We start from the raw sequence: 16557 nt of genomic DNA on the forward strand, positions 1-16557 counted from the left end.
TATGCTACAAAGACAACATTATTGATGTTCAAACTGATAAACATTTATTTTTTTTGCAAATAATCATTAACTTTAGAATTTGATGCCAGCAACACGTGACAAAGAAGTTGGGAAAGGTGGCAATAAATACTGATAAAGTTGAGGAATGCTCATCAAACACTTATTTGGAACATCCCACAAGTGAACAGACAAATTGGGAACAGGTGGGTGCCATGATTGAGTATAAAAGTAGATTCCATTAAATGCTCAGTCATTCACAAACAAGGATGGGGCGAGGGTCACCACTTTGTCAACAAATGCGTGAGCAAATTGTTGAACAGTTTAAGAAAAACCTTTCTCCACCAGCTATTGCAAGGAATTTAGGGATTTCACCATCTACGGTCCGTAATATCCTCAAAGGGTTCAGAGAATCTGGAGCAATCACTGCACGTAAGCAGCTAAGCCCGTGACCTTCGATCCCTCAGGCTGTACTGCATCAACAAGCGACATCAGTGTGTAAAGGATATCACCACATGGGCTCAGGAACACTTCAGAAATCCACTGTCGGTAACTACAGTTTGTCGCTACATCTGTAAGTGCAAGTTAAAACTCTCCTATGCAAGGCGAAAACCGTTTATCAACAACACCCAGAAACGCCGTCGGCTTCGCTGGGCCTGAGCTCATCTAAGATGGACTGATACGAAGTGGAAAAGTGTTCTGTGGTCTGACGAGTCCACATTTCAAATTGTTTTTGGAAACTGTGGACGTCGTGTCCTCCGGACCAAAGAGGAAAAGAACCATCCGTATTGTTATAGGCGCAAAGTTGAAAAGCCAGCATCTGTGATGGTATGGGGGTGTATTAGTGCCCAAGACATGGGTAACTTACACATCTGTGAAGGCGCCATTAATGTTGAAAGGTACATACAGGTTTTGGAGCAACATGTTGCCATCCAAGCAACGTTACCATGGACACCCCTGCTTATTTCAGCAAGACAATGCCAAGCCACGTGTTACATCAACGTGGCTTCACAGTAAAAGAGTGCGGGTACTAGACTGGCCTGCCTGTAGTCCAGACCTGTCTCCCATTGAAAATGTGTGGCGCATTATGAAGCCTAAAATACCACAACGGAGACCCCCGGACTGTTGAACAACTTAAGCTGTACATTAAGCAAGAATGGGAAAGAATTCCACCTGAGAAGCTTAAAAAATGTGTCTCCTCAGTTCCCAAACGTTTACTGAGTGTTGTTATAAGGAAAGGCCATGTAACACAGTTGTGAACATACCCTTTCCCAACTACTTTGGCACGTGTTGCAGCCATGAAATTCTAAGTTAATTATTATTTGCAAAAAAAAAAAAAAAAGTTTATGAGTTTGAACATCAAATATCTTGTCTTTGTAGTGCATTTAATTGAATATGGGTTGAAAAGGATTTGCAAATCATTGTATTCCGTTTATATTTACATCTAACACAATTGCCCAACTCATATGGAAACGGGGTTTGTAGATTAATCTGCACAATTAAGTGTTCAGTCAATCACAATGCAGAATAAGGCATTTTTTTTATATATATTTTAATAAAAGACACAGATGAGTCACAAAGAGACAACATTTTTCACCATCTAAAACATGTTTTTCCCCAAGTGAAATTCTAAAAGCTCACCCAAGAGAGGTTGCTGTTGTTTTGCATTAAAGACGTTTGCTAAGAAACACGCCATCTAAAAAAGGGATTAGTGCGTGGACAGAAAAAGTACATTAGACAGCAAGTGAGAGCAATATACTTGGACTATGTGGTCAAAGGCTTTACAAACTTTTGTTCATATAAATATTGTGACCTCTCTAAATGGAAGCTTGAAATTCAGCTTTTCAGTCGAGACATTGCAGTACATCAAATCACATGAGACAGTTGCTACTTTACAAATAAATTACTGTATAGTAGAACATGTAAAAAAAAAAAAGTGTGCTCCTGACAGAAAAAGGGACAACTGCCTTCATAATGTGACAAGGGCAAAAATGTTCCCACAAGAATTTTGTTAAAAATTGTACAAAAAGGCAATCAGTATGCTATTAATGCAAAATGGTAAAATGGGGGGATATAATAGTCATAAAAAGCATTCATTTAAAAAATGAAGCTTTCTGAAATTACTTTCTCCTAATTAAACATTTAGTTTTGTATTAATTATTTCAAAATTCTCCAGAGAACAAGCTCTTCCAAATTATTGACTTCACACACTGAACAAGATTGTACATTGAAGCAGGGACAGATATAAATATATGGACATTCCCATTGAGGTCTGTGGTCTTGCAAAGTATATTAAAACCTGAGATAAACAGACCAAAGCTTTACCAAACAAAAATAGCCAAAGCAGTTCTGACGTCCGAGTAAAAATCATGGCTGAGGGAAGCACTCTGTCAAGTCCAATTAATTATTTCTGTTAGGGAAACCAAGACTTGAATTGAGACCCCATATTTAGTCAAATCAATCGGTGTGCACAATTTTCAGTTGAGGGATATGAATAACTTAAAAACTTCATTTTGTACAAACACTATAAAAGCATTAAACCTATAAAATAGAGAATATTTCAAAATAGATTTAGTTTTAATTCAAACTTTACACGAACATGTAGGCTACAAGTCGTCGGCCAGAAGTGACAGAGGGGAAATTTCTGTTATTTTACCTGAGCAGTGAGCAAACCCCAAACAACTGTCCAAATTAGAGCACAGATTGTGTATCAATGTGAGGTATATAATTTAACTGAACAAATGTCTCTCCTATATGAAATGCATGAATAAACAAAAACATGAATGTAGTTGTCCCCAGTAGTATTAAAGGATACATGCTAACAATCAAAACTAGTACCAAGACAATGAATCTGTAAATTAAAAAAAAAAAAAAACCCGCTAAGGACGTAAAAACATTTAAAAACAAACATAACTGCTATGACTGAAGTGGGAAATGATGCTTTGAATGAAACAAGGCGGATTCTAAAAGGTGAAGTTAGATGAGCATGGTGCAGTTCTCCTCTACCTACTGTGAACAGAAAGTAAAACACCATCTTGTCACACTTTGCTACTTGGAAGGTGTGTGTGTGCGAGTGTGTTTGTGTGTAGTAAGGAGTGGGTCAGTTGGTGTGTGTGGTGAGTTCTGCATTGAGGGAGTGGAGTCAAAGGAGAAGCTGCTTGTGATGATTCAGTTACAATGCTGATGCTCCGCCATCTTTGCCCTGCAAAAAATACAACATATGCTTTTTTTTACATTTTAAATTATGATGGTGACCCCAACATTCATTCTCGTCTTACAATATTATGTGCTTTAAACAATGTGGTTTGACGCACATTAAACAATTCAGAGTGCTAACCACAGATTATTTTCATTACTAGACAAAACAGTTTGAATACAATTAAATAATTCAGCATTAATTTAGTGTTTTCTTATGTATAAGTGATATAAATGTGCTCCTCTAAAGCCTTCCTATATGTTTGCAACTTGTCCCAAAAATATAACAAGAACATCACCGGCTAGCTTATGTAACCATTAGTGGTTTAACAGAACATACATATTTTTTTTTAAATGTCTACATTTTTCACAATTACTAATTATATTTAATAAAATTGCTGGTTGGATCGAGGAATTTGTTTGGCATTCAGGCGAGTCAGTCATTGATGTCTCATGTAAACGTACACGCAAAGAGCGCACGCTCCAACACAAAAGTAGTTCATAAGACATAAACAATTTGCAGTCATGTTGTTGTCATGATAGAATATACATTCAGCAATTGTGAATTTTAGCTATCCAGATCGCTATCGTTAGCCAAAGACTGGGGCTGCAACAATTAAATTGATTCATTCAATTAGAAAAAAACATTGATTTATATTCTGGATAAATCGTTTGAATGTAACTAATACAAATTGATAAAATCCTGACCGCATGGCTTGCCCGGAACTTTAAATACGTGGATGGTTGCCGCACAGCCGCTGCAATAAAGCGCACGAGAGCTGTGGTGTGTGGATGCTGTGTGTGAACTGCAGTTTTTTGTTGTTGTAATTTTTTATTAATAATGCACACATAAGTGTGCAATTTTAATGTTGATTACGTGCATTTATTAAGGTAAAAAAAATGAAGGTTATGGCAAGCAGAATTGTATTTATTTATTTGAACTACTTTGAATTGGGGCTATAAAGTGTGTTTTATCCAAATACTCGATTATCGAACAAAACAATCGGTAGATTACTTGAATAAAAAAAATTATTGATAGCTGCAGCCCTGAACACTCAAAGTTAATGCGCATGGACACGTTACGTACTGAAAGCCCTAAGGAGGGTTATAATGCTTTAAAACACATTGGAAAGTTAGCACCCACTCGGCAACGGCATAAAGGTTGCAAACAACCCCTTTAAATTCAAAGACAAAAAACCCCACTTCAAAAGTTTATTTGCCTATTTACTTTATAGCGTTTCTCAATTAATTGAGGATGCACTTCACTAATCTTCTCAATCAATAGAAATTGAACTTGGAATTTAGAATAGTCAGTGTCCAGCTGCTATACCACTATGGATTTATGGTCTTCTGAAAATACCTCAACACACAGCCATTATTGTCTAAATAATAATAATGTGTCCAAACTGTGTCCTTGGTGTGAATATTTAGTTTGGGCACCATTGTAATGTAGCACTGCATTGATTCAAATACTCCATGATAGACGTTAAGACACCTTGCACTACTCCACCTTCTGCTTGAGGATGCTTGGCACTCAGCCTAGAGGACACATACAGTACCTGGCCTCTTCGTCACCTTCACCTTCCTCACCAAGGCACTTGACATCTTGGATGTTTGGGCTCCCTTTAATGTAGTAAAACTGCCATGTCTCCCAGATTCCTATTATTTAGTTTTTTACAATAAATTTTGGAGTTTATGTTAACCTAAATAAACCGCAGCTCCCTGGTGTCGGCCTCACTCATGCAGCCCCAGACCGCAACGCAAGACTGTAGACCAGACCTGGGCATTCTGCGGCCCGCGGGCCACATCCGGCCCTTTGTACGTCCCTGTCCGGCGCGCGTGAGGCCAATCGTAAATTACAAAATACATTTGAAAAAGTATCTATGTCGAGTGTGCAATACAACGATGCTGCTTTTGTTTTGAAAAGCGTTATTTGTATTACTTCCGTGTGGACGTATGCTCGTGCGCGATTGTGAGTGAATGTGAACAGCTGCAATTACAAATTACAAAATAAATTTAAAAAAACATCTATGTCGTGCGTGCAATACAACTGTGCTGCTTTTATTTTGAAAAGTGTTATTTATGGGCGTATGTCCGTGTGTAACCTGTGAGTGAAGGTGCACAGCGACAAGTGAGACGCTAAAAAAAGAAAAGTTGATGACGAATGGCGTGTTTTCAAAAAGACATGGACTGCCAAGTATTTCTTTACAGAAATTAAAGGTAAAGCCGTGTGCTTAATTTGTGGTACACATGTTGCTGTGTTTAAAGAATATAGTGTAACGACCTGCTGAAGTTGATGTTGTGTTATTTAGTTGCGGAAATGAGGAGTGAGGATAGACGTGCGTGTGGAAAGAACGAGATAAGTTGAGCTGTGTTAGTATAGGTTGCTCAATAAAAGTTTAAAAAGAGCATCAGACTTGGTGTGCACTTCTTCTGGACGCTACAATTCAATTGGTGTCAGAAGTAAAACTTTGCGCATACTACATTGCTTGTGTGAATCCCGGACGTGAGCTCGTCGCAAAGAGAGAGAGAGAGAGGGAGGAAGGCAGCGTCTACAGGTGTAGCGCACGCTGCTTGACATGGGGGAATTCCGCCCTCAATGAAGACTCCCAGGTTTGATGGCAAGGCGAACTGGGAGGCATTTCATCCCACTTCTGACACCAATTGCAGCGTCCAGAAGAAGTGCACACCAAGTCTGACGCTCTTTTTAAACTTTTATTGAGCAACCTATACTAACACAGCTCAACTTATCTCGTTCTTTCCACACGCACGTCTATCCTCACTCCTTATTTCTGCAACAGCAACGCTTCCTTCTTCTTCGCCAATCACCTTACAGGCGTGCTACGTTCACAACAAAGAGGATGCAGGATAAAGTCACAGAAATCTAAATTTTTGCATTGTAATATACATCAGGAAGTGTTGTGTAAGAAAGTGTTGAAAATAAAACCATCAAAAGCTATCTGCTTTTGTATAAAGATAAGTTAGGTTAAATGAAAATATTATTATTATTATTATTTATCTTACGGTATATCAAAAATAGTTTGAGCAAAATTTAATTTAAATATTGTCGGTGTGGCCCTCCAGCAGTGGTCGGGTTGCTCATGCGGCCCCCGGTAAAAATTAATTGCCCACCCCTGCTGTAGACAGTTAACTTTTGTATTACCGGTACTTTGCCAGCTATTTAGACAATAAAGGCTGTATGTTGACTCATTTTATGTGGACAGTAAATCTTAGGAGTGTGAATCTTTGGGCACCTAAAGATTCGATTCGATTCCTGGGGTGACAATTTGATTCAGAATCGATTTTCGATTCAACACGATCCTCGATTCAAACCGATTCTCGCAATGTATTATTTGGTATAATAATTATAATGAAACTTTTTCAAAACAGGTTACAGGTTATAAAACTATTTCTGGTTGCATGGAGATGGCATAAAACATTTTTTTTTTTAAATTGTAATTATGAATCGATTTAGAATCGGGATGAATAAGAAATACAATTGGGATGAGAAAACAGATTTTTTTTTGTACACCCCTAGTAAATCTATACTGCTATACAAGCTGTACACAGACTACTCTGAAGTATATGCACGTCTGATTTATATAGAATTGTCTCTTGAGAAGATATAAAATGGTTGCCTTGTGCTAGTACTGATGTCATGATGGCAAGATGTATACCTTATCCTGGTCATTATCGCTGTCTGCACTAATGACAATCCTTTTCTCCACCCGAGTCTCTGAGGAGCCGCTTTTCACTATCTGCTTCAGGAATTAAAGTATATAATTTTTTAGTAATTGAAAAGATGAGCTCAGAGGAGTACATTAAACTATGGGCAGCTGACCTTTGAGATGTGCGTAGTAGTTGTGGTGATGGTGGTGCCACTGGTAGTTTCTGAGGTCTGAGAGATGGACATTGTTGTGCTTTCTTTGTCCTCGTCTACACCATCAACTGCACCCTGGGAGAGACAACAACTCGACAATGAATGTGTGCAGACAAAATCTGGGTATCAGCTGTATTCTAATGCAATTGGATAATTGGATAAGTAAGCTGATGGGAGAACTATTGAGAGTTGTGTTGCCGAGTGGGGAAGTTGGACAATACATTCAGGCACCTAACAAATTTATTTGACACCGCTTTTGCCTCATGCTGACGCGTTACATGTATCGTTTCATGGCGGAACCAGGGATCTTACAATGGCCTTACTCCTATCACGCCTGCTCACATTTTGCTGAAGCTAAGTCTTCCTTCAGGCACACGAGCCAGACAATAACTTATACTAAGCCCCTACCTTTGAAGACTCATAGGTGACTGTCTGGGTTGGGACGATAGGGACCTCTGTGGTGGAGATGCCACTGGGTAAGGAGTTGGAGGCAGCTGTGATGGTGACTGTCTGGGTCTGCACCAGAGGGGGCTGTGGATGGGAGCATAGCCCCATGAGTGGCTGTTTAACCAGACACATCACACCCCACAGAAAACCTTTTACAACATGAATGCTGGAAGGAATTGATTCCCAATGAAACAATCCTTTCTTTGCTTTCTAAACATTCCCTTTAAATCACCAGTGATTACAAAAGGAAACCAAACCAAATATGAAGCCAGTATCCCAAAAGATGAGAGGAAACCCAAGATGGTAAAAGAAAGTCAGATATTTAGAGAGATCACCCATATCTGAGATCTTAGCACACCACTGTGACACCTCTGCAACAACTGCACTTACACGCCACAATTCACATTTATTTTGCACTGGTGCTGCAGCGGTGAACAAGTGTGGCAAACAATGAAATAGAACAAATCTCAAGCAGAGACAGAATCAACTTGAGGAAGGCTACCTGGAAGCTATGTACGGCCCGTGGCGCACCGTTTCTGAAATAGGGAGTAGAAGTTCCAACTCTGTTCCCAGAGCACTCCGGAAGTCCGGGAACTACTTTCCTCTGGTTGTCATTAAAACCTTTAGTTGAGAGGTTGAGGGAGGGAGGCGGCTGTGCCACAATAACTATGGGAGCAAAGGAGGGCCTCAAAACTAAAAGCTCTTCCTGATCACATGACTTCTCTACTGGAACACTTGGGGCGTCAGCACATCGACAGTGGCCCACAGTAGGACTGGACTTGTTGGAAAAGTCCAAACTGACGAAGGTTTCCTCATGTGCAGCCTTTGCCTTTGAACCACTGCACATTGGACTAATATTCACACTCTAAAAAAAAGAGAAAAGGCCAATACATTTAAGTTGGTAGCATGGAAAATCCACCGCAGTATGCACATCCTCCTGTTATAAGGTCTTTGGCTAAACAAAACATGAATGTATATCAGGTTTATCATTGTGTTGTCACGTTCATTCAACCCCAAAGAATCAAAGCAGATGCAAAACCAACACACACAGCTTTAGCTAGATATTATGGTTGACATGGCATCCTCTTTTCTAGTTACAGTATATTCCTCACGGACATTCTGTACTAACTACACAAGACGGTAAATCGTCAGATTGCTTGATTTGTATTTTGATAAAGCTATTGCGTTTCTGTGTTAGTTATGGAGAAAACAAATGTAAAATTAAAATTTGACTACTTTTTCTTTATCTAACATGATAGACATATACTATGGAACCTCCAGAAGTCATACCATTTGGAGATCAACCAACATCTCGGACAATATGTCTCAGATATCAAAATAAAACTTTGGAGTTTTGTAAGCCAGACCCATCATAGGCTGTTCAATACAATACAACCTGATGTTAATTTCTAAAACGGCATAAACAATTTAATATTAACACGCACATACTGTATATTGTAGCTGAAGGCATAATAGCCAATGACGAGAATACAAATCATCAGGGTGCTTCCCATTACGGGACTGTCAATGTAGTTTATTTTACAGTGGTTCACTTCCCTTTACGCTTGGATTGCAAGTGGGAACGTGACGATAAACGGTAATAATGATAACCATGGTAAGACTTCCGACAGCTAGTATTACCGTTTTAAATCAAAATTATCAACAAAAACGTGATTGATAACTGCACATTGTTAAACTCATGAACTGACTGGCCCCAGCTCGCTAGTTTACATGCTAACATGAAAACAAGAGACATTAACGTATTTCCAAATTAAGACACAACACACCCCAATCTCAATTTATATGAACACATTACTGTCTGAGCAACTAATATATTCAATTGTGCACATTGAACCTACAAGCTGTGTTCTCTTAGAACAGAGTAATCATTCTATACTCAGAGGAATATGAGACGGAGGTGTTTGTCACGGTGCGTTCAAAGACCGCTAAACAGAGTAAACAAACTAAACAACGCCTACAAGAAATAATTAATAATAATAATAGATTTTATTTATTACACACTTTTTTATTTAAGTAAATCTTAAAAGTGCTACACTACAAAACAAAATTTTAAATAATAAAAGCTTAGCCATTCAAACAGATAAAATACTAAGACAAACACTATCAGTGAGACATTAGGGAAAAAAACCATGAACAATAGTGGCTTTTCTAACAGTGTGCCTATTTATTTTAGCTATTAAATAAATAACTTGGTCAAAATATTTCAGTTTGTGTATTTTTTCTTTTTGAGCACATTCAACAATACCGCGGTAACCGTGATCAATTTGGTTGCGATAACCGTGATATTATATTTTCATATTGTTATATCCCTAATTGGAGTAAGCATGTTTGAATTGTACTTAAAACATGAATGTTGAGCTGGTACAGTTCAGCGGTTAGTTGGGGTAACTTGGAAGTCAAAACGCCACAACATGGATTGTGTTCAACTTTGGAGGTTCCACTGTATCAGTATAATAAAAAAAAAAGAAAACAAATACAAATGATAAATTGCATACCTGCATAACAAAATACAAAATGCATGAATACACAACCAGTGAAGTGTATATGGAATACCTTTATTCTTTGATCATGCGACAGGATGCGTGCAGTAGTTATATAAGGCTTTGTCTGTACTGTACTTGCTAAAGGACAAATATTACAATTTAGCTGCCTCAAGAATTGTAATCACAGAGGTTATGCACTGTGACAAATATTTTGGCACCAAAATTAACAGCCTTGTAGAATGTTTTATCAAGATCAAAACTTACGGTAAATATGCTAGTTCCCTTGCTGATCAGCTTATCCAAATATCTTAAAAACACTCGACAATACAAATTTAGTAAAAAAGTATGTAAACGTGATGTAGACAGAGAATAGAAGACCTGTTAAAATGTGATATTATGTAACATATAAATAATGAGTCCAATAGAAATCAGAGAAAATGTGGAAGGAAGAAGATTGGATTCAATTGCAGTGCTAATTAGTCTTGAGAATGAGTCTGTTTGGGAAATGGTATGGTGTCAAGAAATGGAAAAGGGGACAGTCTTGTTCCAAAGAGGGAAGTGGAAAAATGGTGGCTTCTCAAGTGGAGCGGAGGATGAAAAAAGAAGAACAAAGCTACAGTGATGTCGGAGAGGAGGAGAGAAAGCGAGAGACTGATGGTAAGGTGATTGGGTGCTGTCTCCGCAGGTCACACTCACACCTGCGTGGGGCTTTCACAGGGTCCAGAAGGCCCCTCAGCTGCGTTTGGAGTAGAAGTCTAGCAGGGGGCCGCGTGGGAGGCGGGTGACAAACTGAAGGGGGCGGGGTTTGGGGAGCAGGGGAGAGACATGAGAGGGAGGAATTTTGATGGCAATTAACCTTGGAAAAATGTAATTAGGTATTTGTAAATTAAAATTTGGACGGCATCATCAATGACAAAATTGTTTGAGTGATTCAGATAGCAGGTCCTGTTATTTCAAGCCTAGATATACTGCATTTTACCATGTACTCCATTAGAGCATCTGACTAAACACGGAAAAGAGAAAAAGGCATGCTAACTATAACAGTATCTTATGCAGAAAAATTATTTCATATTATCTATAGCTTTTCTGCAAAATTAGTCATTTGCTCCATTAAATGTATTAAACTAGTGTTACATAATGACCCATTGCATTTTAATCTGGCTGTGTTTGTTCTAATTCTCCTCCTCTCTGCAGTTTGATCATTCAGTGCAATACAGATGTGTTGGGAAAATGTGATTTGGTTGTAAAAACAGAACACAGAGGGAGCTCCATTAAAAGATGTCCAATTGAAGATGCAATGCAGGATAAAAAAAATTGCTCACAAGGATTGATTATTTTGCTGCCTAGAGAGGTTATAAAAACTAATAGAACCGTGAGTCAGACATTGTCTCTTCAGGCACAAACAATTTGAGGTTTGGGGGAAGCAGCAGTAAATTGAGAACACAATGGGAAGTGGGAAGAAAGAGCGCAAGGCAAAACACATTCAAGCAAAAACAAGTTTGATGAAGGAAGGATAGAGGAGAGAGGGAAAGGTCAAGTCTGCTCTTTGCCAGAACGTGCAAATCTTGCAGTTAGGGGTTCATTCCCGATGCCATGCACCACATCTGTTGTCAAGCAATGGACACGTCAGCATCTGATGCATGTCATGATATGAAGCATGTGAGTGGATAGCATGTCTCACAGATGCCTCGTCCACATCAGACTTAATTGAAAATACCGAAGTGCAGGGCCAAGTCAACTAGTCCCATTCCATTCTTCATACACATGCTTGTGCTGCATATCACATACCATTGCCATGAATAGGTCTGAACATGCGCACACATATACCATCAAACAGTCAACCAATAAAAGAAGCAACTGGTCAGTGCTTGGCCAAAATGCAATTTTAGTGGAAGGATCTTGTGGAGCAATAATTTATGTAATAAAAACTAAAAATCCTCAAAATTTCACATGAATAAAAGCGCACACAATCCATGGATGCTTTTTGCAAACACATACAACCTTCAGAGTTGACAAACTATGAACAATCTGACATGACATGCATATACACATGAAGTTGAGAGGAGTCTTCTAATCTGTATTTAATTACCCTATCTTTAATGCATACAGATATGTTTGCTGTCTCCTGTGAAAGACTTACCCCATCTGCACTGGGCTGACCATTCACACCCAGCGAGCGTAATGGAGAGTGTGTTGACAGACGCTTGTCCCATTCACTGGGCCTGGATTGTGGCAAAGCTTCCATGAAGTTCCTTTTCAGCTCGCTGACACTGGCGTGATGCCTGAGCAGGTCCTCCTGAGGCTTATCAAACTCCTACAATGGGAACATGAAGCGGAGAGATGGAGGAAGAGCAGTAGGGTGGTGGTGTGAATATAATCAAAAGGTAATGGAGAGAGAGGCAGGTGCGGACAAAGTGTGGAGGGGAGAAAAAGTGAAAGTGGAGGAATTTGGAATTTTCAAAGTTGGGCGTAAGGAAAGAAAAGGAGAGAGAAAGGGGAAAAAAGATTAATAAACTGATGGCTATTGTTTGACTAAACTTGTGCCTTAAAATGATTAAATAAGCAACATCAGAGTTAGTGATTTTTGGTCACACATGAGATGGGCCACATTTTAAGTGTTGTAGATCATGTAACAATGATAAATCATCAGAGACACATTTGAAAAACACCAAAGTTCTCAGGCTTGTTTGATTGATGATATTCAACAGCCATGATTTGTCAAACAGACTTGATTGTGGTCTGAAGGGTATAAGCATTAAATCACAGATTTCGAGCACTGCATGAGGCTGGCAAATCAGCAAGCAAGTGGGTAAAAAAACTGAAGTTATAATAGAAGTAAATGAAGATGAAGCCTTGACAAAAACATACCTGTTTGGATTGAACATAAATTAACAAAGCACAAATAAAACTAAACATTTAGCACCAGGTTGATCTCAATGATTGTGTGTGTAAATACACATTACCATACATTCCAGAATGTAGTCAAAGCTTTAGTAATTTAGTGTTCCAACTGACTGTGGAGCAACTTAATGGTAAGTGTCACCAAATACATAATTTTTACACACACAGCAACAAAAATATTCAACAGTTTAGACTTTCAGCTGCTTAGTTTTATTTTCAAAAATGCTTTCAGTGCATTGCAATTATTGCAAATAAGAACATTAGATGGTAAAAGGATGCGAGAAGCAGTTAAGTAAAGCAGGAGAATACTGATGATCTAGAAAGATTATAGAATAGATATTCAGCTTGTTAGGTGTTTCTCAGATAGTTACTTGTATATGACTTCTAAAGTACAGTCAATGAAAGTATCAAGAACAATTACCAAATTAGAATTGGTCTACATTTCAACAGCACTCTCCTGAAACATGTGGATTAGAGTTGCCATAAACACATTTGTTAGGTAACCTTATGCAAGTTTTAAATCATCGTGCAAGCATGATATGAAACAGCAGCCAGTGCATCAAAGAGCAAGAAAACACAGCAAGAGACTGACATCTCGAGCAGGGATACAAACCTCCAACATTAAAAGGCTATGTCTGATATAAATTGAATCTCCCTCAATTTTCTTAGCTCTTTTCTGTGAAAAATGAACAGAAAAAAGGGGTTGGATCAGGGTGTCAGTTTCTGTGCGTGTTGGCAGCTACCTGCTGCACCTCAGACATGCACACTCTAAAATGTAATCATGTGTGAATTGAAAAGATGAGCTGCAAAACTATCTACAGTACATGCAAACAGGTGGGACTAAAAATTAAAGCCTAACCAGTTTCAGTATCCTAGTCTGAAGTTAAATTAAGAAACAAGGACTTGTGAAGTGACACTAGTGGTGATAATACACTAGTTATTATGATCTACGTCAGTAAAGTTAATAGTACAATTAATCATGCATGTGCATTCCAGGGTGATAAGTGCATGCAATGAATAAATACATGTTGAATTAACGGCTAATGACTATTGAATGTTGAAGTATCAGAATACTACAGTTATACTTAGTCCATAAGGCAAGCAAATAATGATATTTGGTATGTCTTTTAATATGTATACTCCTTGAACCCTTTATGGCCTAGCTATTGTTTATGCAGGCAAATGAGGAAAGGATGGAATTAATCTTGGGCATAACTCATTGACATTAAAAATGTAGAAATGACTGCGAAGGACACACAAGGCTAAGAATCTGACCTTTCGCAATCGCACCAGTTCCGTGCTCGTCACATCAGACTAGGATGAGAGAGGGAGACATGTTAGCATATCCTCCGCTTCTTGTCTTTTATGGATATGTGTCTCTGAGGCTGGTGACACTAACCTGAATGTCCCCATTGATGGAGGGGGTCATTGAGGAGTCTACAGATCTCTGGTCCCTCCACACCGCTGACTACAGCAGCAAGAGACACAGCTCATAGAACAATATGTGCTGGGTTGTTTTGCATCTTTACTAACGAAAATACTTACAATGTATCTATTGCTTGTGATTATCGGCAAATAAAAATATACCAAAGCGATCACTATTTAGAAGACATCTTAGGAACAATGTAACGAGGCCTCAGATTTTCAAATAGGCTCATAGTCAAATTGATACTTCTTGGTACAATTAAACAGTAAAACGTAAACCTAAAATAAATACCTTGTCCTCATTTTTTGATGGCTCAATGGCTTCTAAGGTGACCTCAAGTGTTCGTTCCTCTTTGATGGCTGTCCTGATGGGAGTGGAGGTCTGAGGCTGTTCCAGTGGTGCCATGGGGATTCCAGCCTCTGCCAGAGCAGCTTGGGAGAAGACTGGAGCGCTGACAGGACGGGTGCTCCTCTGTGTGATCACCACTAAACAATAGACAAATTAGAAGGGGGATCGGTTATAAAAAACAGTATTGAGCATTATTGAGCCATCATCAAATAAGTACAACACACAAATTACAACATGCCAGAAATCATACTAAAAGTCACAAGCTTCCAAGAGGAGACCACACACTGCAAGAATAGAGTTCACCTTGGATCTGACATCTTGAAGTAGACCAAAAGTACATAACCAGCAAGTTGAAAGAAGGACAAGATGCGGTTAATTTCAGGTAATGACGTTAGGAAGCAAAGAGCTACAAAGCTCAACATGACTGAAGCAGTGAGTATTGAGATTATGAAGCAACATTTCTTCAATCTGCAAAACAAAGTGCAGTCAGACATATGTGCATAATGGTTGACCGGCATCCATCTTGAAGCGATGTTAATAAGTGCCAAAGAAAGTGAAAACTTGTGCAAGAAGTGTATTTTTAAAAAGTCAATCCAATCAGGCAAAATACCTGACTTTCTGCGGTCATCGTCGAGTAGAATAAACCAATCATCATCACAAGTATATTTAAGGCGAGGTCTTTCTTCTAGGATCTGTTTCTCAAACTGAGGTCTTGTCACAAAAATAGAAATCCTTGTTTTGACCTCGGCGGTTCTTTGAATTTCTGCCGGAGATCGGATGTGTTCAGAGACAGCAACTAATTTGATTTTGTGCAATATCATGAAATACATTAAAACACAGATAATTGAGCAACCCTAACCTCCATAAAAGGGTTGGAGGTAGTTTGTCATACAATAAACTCATTGCATACATAGTTAGACTGCCCACTTAAAAATACCTGATTTTTTCGGAGCCACATCCAGCAGATTAAACCAATCATCATCCACCTTTCTCTCTGTTAGACATGGCTGCTGCTGTGACGACATCGCCTGTATCCACATCTCCTCCACAAAAGTAATTCTCTGCAGTGACCTCTTCTCTAAAACTGAAAACCCTTTTGATGGTGTTACATCAGGAAACATTTGGACAGGTTCGGGAACTAAAGTAGAATACAAATGAAATGTGAGCTCTCGTAACCACACTGCAACCTGAAAATGTGATTTTTGTACTGATGTAATGTAATACAAAATTAACAGAATACCAGGTGATTTGACTGCAGTATTTAGGAGTAGAAACCAGTCATCATCAACCTCTCTTGACTGTGGTGGTTTAATCTTGAAAAACTTTACTGATCGCCTTACATCTTCTTTGTTGAATCTCGACGTTGGTCCTTTGACTTCCACCACATCCACAATACGCTCGACCATAGAAACTAACACAAAAATAAATTAGTATTCCCGCAGCAGTTGCTAATTATAAATTAACCTTGGATTACTACATAATGCTGTCATTACCATTAACATTTGTGAATGTTATACTTGTTTGGAATTTAAATTCCAAAGTGCATGAAGGATACCTGATGGTACGGCAGTGGTCTTTTCTGGGATGATATCAAACAGGAGAAACCAATCATCACCTTCCCTTCCTGAGGCTGGAACAACTGCGCTCAGTGTCATTTCAGATAGACACGTCTCACCACGCCTGCTCTCACCACCAATTATCATCTTCTCCCAAGTTGTACTTTCAGTGGTTAACACCTCAGTCTTAAATGTCTTCCTCATTGCCAGAGTGATTTCAACAGGAGTGACTGGCACAAGCAAACAAAGTCAAAGTGAGATGAACGTATATTGCCACAATATTGTAAGCGCAAACCACTAACT

At 38.8% G+C, this 16557-nt stretch overlaps 1 protein-coding gene across 13 annotated transcripts in view; it reads right to left on the reverse strand.

The window, feature by feature from the left end:
• Positions 1–1538: 1538 nt before the first annotated feature.
• Positions 1539–16557, reverse strand: part of LOC133660052 (uncharacterized) — a 33251-nt gene continuing 18232 nt past the window's right edge. For 2 of the 13 annotated variants that reach the window (XM_062063125.1, XM_062063124.1), the window contains exons 20-33: positions 16254–16484; positions 15939–16109; positions 15636–15836; positions 15309–15461; positions 14642–14835; positions 14324–14392; positions 14200–14238; positions 13538–13600; positions 12164–12337; positions 8022–8384; positions 7481–7603; positions 7034–7147; positions 6870–6953; positions 1539–3199 (exon numbers count right to left, since the gene is read on the reverse strand). In XM_062063125.1, coding sequence (XP_061919109.1) covers positions 3170–3199; positions 6870–6953; positions 7034–7147; positions 7481–7603; positions 8022–8384; positions 12164–12337; positions 13538–13600; positions 14200–14238; positions 14324–14392; positions 14642–14835; positions 15309–15461; positions 15636–15836; positions 15939–16109; positions 16254–16484 — 2009 coding nt within the window. In that variant the 3' untranslated portion in view covers positions 1539–3169. Of the gene's footprint in view, positions 3200–6869; positions 6954–7033; positions 7148–7480; positions 7604–8021; positions 8385–8433; positions 10813–12163; positions 12338–13537; positions 13601–14199; positions 14239–14323; positions 14393–14641; positions 14836–15308; positions 15462–15635; positions 15837–15938; positions 16110–16253; positions 16485–16557 lie in introns of those variants that run through there. The other 11 variants (XM_062063126.1, XM_062063127.1, XM_062063131.1 and 8 more) reach the window with 11 other exon arrangements.

Source organism: Entelurus aequoreus, linkage group LG11 (assembly GCF_033978785.1).
Source record: "Entelurus aequoreus isolate RoL-2023_Sb linkage group LG11, RoL_Eaeq_v1.1, whole genome shotgun sequence".
NCBI lineage: Eukaryota > Metazoa > Chordata > Actinopteri > Syngnathiformes > Syngnathidae > Entelurus > Entelurus aequoreus.